The following is a 5,449-nucleotide window of genomic DNA, read 5'->3' as shown; positions in this document are numbered from 1 at the left end:
TTCTGAATCAAGCAGCTTCCCTGGGGCCTTGACACTGACCTTTGCCCCTGTTGGACACACAATTCTTGATATAACCTCAATCTCCTCCAAGGTCCTGTTTACATGTCACCTTCTTTGCAGGTCTTGTGTAGACATCCAGTATAAAAAAATAACACCTCATCAATTCTCTCCTTTATACCTGCTTTCCTTGTCTTCACAGCTCCTGTCACCATCTGACATCTTATTTCATTTTAAGTATTCACTTATATTCCTTCCCTCTCTATCATAGGATTATAAGGATATTCTTCATTAGCACCCTATATCCATCACCTAAACAGTGCCTGGAACATGGACAATACTCAGCATGTATTTCTCAAGGAATGAAACTCAATGAAAATGTATTATCAGTAAAAAGAGAGTCTACATTATGCTTGGGAAACAGATTAAGATGGAAATGGAATTTTTTTAATGTGATGTCCTCATGGGATGAGACCTCACATATACATTGAAGTTTATTTCCTGGTTATAAAATACAATTGGTAGCACTTGTGCTAGGTTAAAAAACACTTGTTTGTGTGAAATTAGTCATTTGTTTTCTATATCTTGATAGTTACTCCCTACCCATGGAGCCAGGGAACCTTACAGGAGTTTCAGAATTTCTTCTTCTGGGATTTTCAGAGGAAGCAAAACAGCAGCCCCTCATATTTGGGCTTTTTTTCTCCATGTACCTGATCACTGTGTTTGGAAACCTGATCATCATCCTGGCTGTCAGCTCTGATTCCCACCTCCACACCCCCATGTACTTCTTCCTTGCAAACCTGTCCTTTGTAGACATCTGTTTCACCACCACCACTGTCCCCAAGATGCTGATGAACATCCAGACTCAGACAAAAGTGATCACTTACAAAAGCTGCCTCAGCCAGATATATTTTTTTATACTCTTTGCAGGATTAGATGTCTTAATCCTGACTGTGATGGCTTATGACCGTTTTGTGGCCATCTGTCACCCCTTGCACTACACAGTCATTATGAACCCCCGGCTCTGTGGTCTGCTGGTTCTGGGGTCCTGGATCATAAGTGTCCTACATTCTTTGTTAGAAAGCTTAATGGTGTTGAGACTGTCCTTCTGTACAGTCTTGGAAATTCCCCATTTTTTTTGTGAACTCAATCAGATGATCCAGCTTGCATGTTCTGACACCTTTCTTAATAACATGGTGATGTATTTTGCAGCTATGTTCCTGGCTGGTGTTCCCTTCATTGGGATCCTTTACTCTTACTCTAAGATAGTTTCCTCCATATGTGGGATCTCATCAGATCAGGGCAAGTACAAAGCATTTTCCACCTGTGTGTCTCACCTCTCAGTTGTCTCCTTATTTTATTGTACCAGCTTAGGAGTGTACCTCAGCTCTGCTGCTACTCAGAGCTCCCACTCAAGCGCAGTAGCCTCAGTGATGTACACGGTGGTCACACCCATGCTGAACCCCTTCATCTACAGCCTGAGGAGCAAAGACATAAAGGAGGCTCTGATTAGAGTCTCTGGGATAGCATGTGTTAAAGGGCCAATTGGCTGGGTTGAGGAAGTGCCCATGATTGCCTGACCCAAATGTTGAGATTCTTTGATCAGACTGTGGAAATGGAGAACACATCTTCTAATTCTTTTCTTGAAATTTCTACTTTTTTTAAAATTTGACCTTTGCTACAATATATGTAACTCAATTTATTAAGCTTTGTGCTTCCTCTGATATCTAAGAGATTTTCTCTTTGCCATTAACCTACTCCCTCAATGTTGTTCCTAACCTTGGGTGTGAAATATTTGGGCATTCTTGCTTATTTCAAAGGACTATGTGGATGTGCTAAGAATAATTTCTTCTCAAATAAAATATATCATAGTGAGTATTTTATCTTTTGATTGACTGACTACTACTCCTATGGAGATCTACTCTTGGCCACCACAGCTATTTATATAAATTTATAACAGAGAAAAATCTGAAACTACTGTGTTTCACTTTTGTGATCATTATTCCTTTCTATATCACTACCCTAACTGCTCTTCCTGAGAATGTAAATTTTGACATACTGGTGGTTATAGCTGATCAGGGGGATTTTTCTACATTAGGATCCTGTTGTTACACAGCTTGTGTCCACCATGCATACCACAGTCACTGGCAACAGAAATGATAATAGAATACATGTCTCCAAGTGGAACAACACAGAAAGACAAATATGGAAAAAATTGATGGACATAATATTGATGGCCTTAGAATCTCACTTAACTTTAAGGATGATGAAGCAAAATATTAAATCATATATTTATTGCTATGCAAAATATTTCTCAGGCATTTCATCTACTCATTGAATTATAGAATATCAGGGTCCATTTATAAAGTATATTCATTAGTGTGTAAAACTGGGAGCATTTTGGGGGTTTTATTATTATTTTCTGGAATCTGATTGAAAATTTCCAGTGCCACATACAAACATGATTCTTTCCATTTCTCTAAATGAAATATATCTACTCTTTGAAATTTTGCCATAACCCCTAAATGGGCAGGGAATGAACAATATTAGTATCCTCCACTGTAAATGATCCTTATAATCAGAGGATGACTCACCAACAAGCTTAGATTCTGGTCCAGGCCCAGCCTCTGTGATTCAGAGTCACAAGTTGTGTACGTACATACATGTCCTTCCAACCTTTCCATGTTGCCTCAAAGAGGCCTCAAAGGAGCAATTTTTTAATACAGTTATATGAGATAAGGTTGAAGAACAGAGTTGTTATGAAGGCTACCTTCAAGTATCGGAAAAATGCCTAGATATATAGTATTTCATTAAGCCAAGCACAAACAAGTCTTCCACCAGTGTTGGAGCAGATGATTATTTTTCTCCATTTCAGCACAAGATACAGTGGTTAGCTGGTGTTCTGGGCCCTCCCTGCTCTGTTGTGGCAAGATCTCTGCACAGCAAAAACCAGAAAAGTTTATGTTTCAGTGCAGGGTGTGAGCTCACTGAATTATTGAATGGAGTGAAGGGCACGGTAACCTCTGCTATTTCAATTGTTTTTTTTTTTCTTTCTCACTAAACATGTCTGATCCATAAAACAAATGGGAAGGTGTGTATACACTATATATTGATAAACTTACAATTGTGTATCCACTTGGATATTTATAAAAACACTGAAGGGCAAAGAACATTTTAAAATGTAGGTTTAGTATTTGTATTTATTGTTCAAGAAGACACGTTTTTCAAAGAAAACAGTGAATAATATTCCATTGTATATATACACCACATCTTCCTTATCTATTCTTCAGATGATGGACCTTGGGCTCTCTCCATAGTTTGGCTACTGTTGATAATACTGTTAGTAACATTGGGGTGCATGTATCCCTCAGAATCTGTATTTTTGTAACCTTTGGGTAAATAACTAGTGGTACAATTGCTGGATAATAGGGTAGTTCTATTTTTAACATTTTGAGAAACTTCCATACTGTACTCCACAGTGGCTGCACCAGTTTGCATTCTCACCAACAGTGTAAGAGTGTTCCCCTTTCTCTGCATCCTTGCCAACACCTGTTGTTTCTTGTGTTGTTAATTTTGGCCATTCTGACAGGTATAAAATGGCATCTCATCATGATGATTTTATTTGTATTTCCCTGATGATGAGGATGAGTAGTGGGTATTGTATGTAAGTGATTAATCACTGAATTCCCTCCAGAAACCAATACTGCACTCTATGTTATAAATAAAACAAATACAAAAAATGGCGAAGAAAAAAGAAAGAAAGAAAAGAAAAATGCCTAGAATAAAAAGAATCAGATTGTTACAAATGCCCCCAGTTATTCCTGATTTGATTATTATCAGTTAGCTATTATCAGTTCGCTATTGCTGCATACAAAGCAGGTTAATATAAAGTCTTTATTATTAAAGGGGATTGTAATCTAGAGAGTTGCTCTGAAATCTTCAGGGTTCCTCATGAGTTTAAAGTGAGTTGGGAATCTCTACACCATGTTTCTAAAGTTCATCCATGAGGTATGTGGCTGTACTGTTCTTCTGTCTTGAACCAATTTTTGTCATTTTACCCCTCTTATATATTTAGGCTAATCTTCTAGTTGCAAAAAAAAATGAGTTTATCAAAAGTGAATTGTCTTAATTTAATCCACTATTTTAATATCTACATGGAAACTTTGCTTTTTCACAGTTGAAAGACAGTTGTCCCACCTCAATAAGTGTGACAGTTAACCATGCACCATATCTGACCCTGTCTCATGCTTCACTAGGATCTTAAAATTCCAATTCATTTACTGTAGCATTACTACATGCAATAAACTGTACATATTAAAATGTATCACTCTAAGAATTGAAAGAGTCATTGAAATATCAGGAGATGCACTTCATTGTTCCACTTCCAGAGAACTCCAAAAGGTGCATAATAAAATCTAACTGCTTTGTTAGGCAATTATTAGGGTATAATCCATCCAGCCTTCATTTTCTTCTAAAGGTAATGAGGAATCTTAAACCTAACTTCAAGGGGTGCTGTGAGGAGAGATGAAATGAGTGGACATTGTTGGGCGCAAAGATTTTTCAAGACAAAGAGTGTGTGTATGTAAGTGTATGTATATTCATGTACATTTTTATCTCAAGAAAACAAAATCACATGCATGGATGTACATGCACAAGGCTCAGAACCCTAATTATAACTCATTGTAACCTATCATTTGTGTTGAAAGAAACCTGAGGGAAACTTGAAGGGTAAAGAAATGAAAAGAACGAACATTTGCATGTACAAGAAATTCTATGAATATAGAAATTTAGACAAAAAATTTAGAGTAGAACATGTGGTCTTAATTTTGACAATGAATTGCTTTTCCTGTCTTAAACCCAGAGACCTCAAATACAAAACCATGTTGACATTTATGCAGGGAGAAATTATTTTTACCAGCTAATAGAGCTGAATATCTCCAGACTGATTTTAAATTTTTCTTCTACTTATGGTAGGGTTTCAATGCCCTTCCCAAAGGAGCTAGGTGAATGAATTGAGAGGCTTAAATTTGGTTTCTTCAGGACACCAGGGTGGTTCGGTCAGTTGAGTATCTGCCTTCAGCCTGAGCTGTGATGCCAGGGTTCTGGGATCAAGTCCCATATCAGGCTCCTTGTTCAAAAGGGACCCTGGGGGCAACTGGGTGGCTCAGTGGGTTAAGCCTCTGCCTTTGGCTCATGTCATGATCTCAGGGTCCTGGGATCAAGCCATGCATCAGGCTCTCTACTCAGAAGCGAGCCTGCTTACCCTCTCTCTGCCTGCCTCTCTGACTACTTGTGATCTCTCTCTCTCTCTCTCTCTGTCAAATAAATAAGCAAAATCTTAAAAAAGGGTGGGGGAGCTGCTTCTCCCCCTGCCTGTCACTCTCCCTGCTTGTACTCTTGCCATCCCCCAGCCCCCCCCTCTGGCAAATAAGTAAATAGTCTTAAAAAAATC

The 5,449-nt window shown here is 38.3% G+C and overlaps 1 protein-coding gene across 1 annotated transcript; it reads left to right on the top strand.

Moving 5' to 3' along the window:
- Window positions 1–602: 602 nt before the first annotated feature.
- On the top strand, window positions 603–1,577 carry LOC123932172 (olfactory receptor-like protein OLF4). Its single transcript, XM_045989931.1, has one exon. It carries the CDS (start codon window positions 603–605, stop codon window positions 1,575–1,577), a length of 975 nt encoding a protein of 324 aa, XP_045845887.1.
- Window positions 1,578–5,449: the final 3,872 nt, after the last annotated feature.

This window comes from Meles meles, chromosome 20 (assembly GCF_922984935.1).
Source record: "Meles meles chromosome 20, mMelMel3.1 paternal haplotype, whole genome shotgun sequence".
NCBI lineage: Eukaryota > Metazoa > Chordata > Mammalia > Carnivora > Mustelidae > Meles > Meles meles.
The sequence above is the reverse complement of the archived record's forward strand: the minus strand, read 5'-3'. Positions and strand labels throughout refer to the sequence as shown.

Bases quoted from the DNA above. Each gene is read 5' to 3' on its own strand.
- LOC123932172 (XM_045989931.1), top strand. From the start codon at position 603: ATGGAGCCAGGGAACCTTACAGGAGTTTCAGAATTTCTTCTTCTGGGA.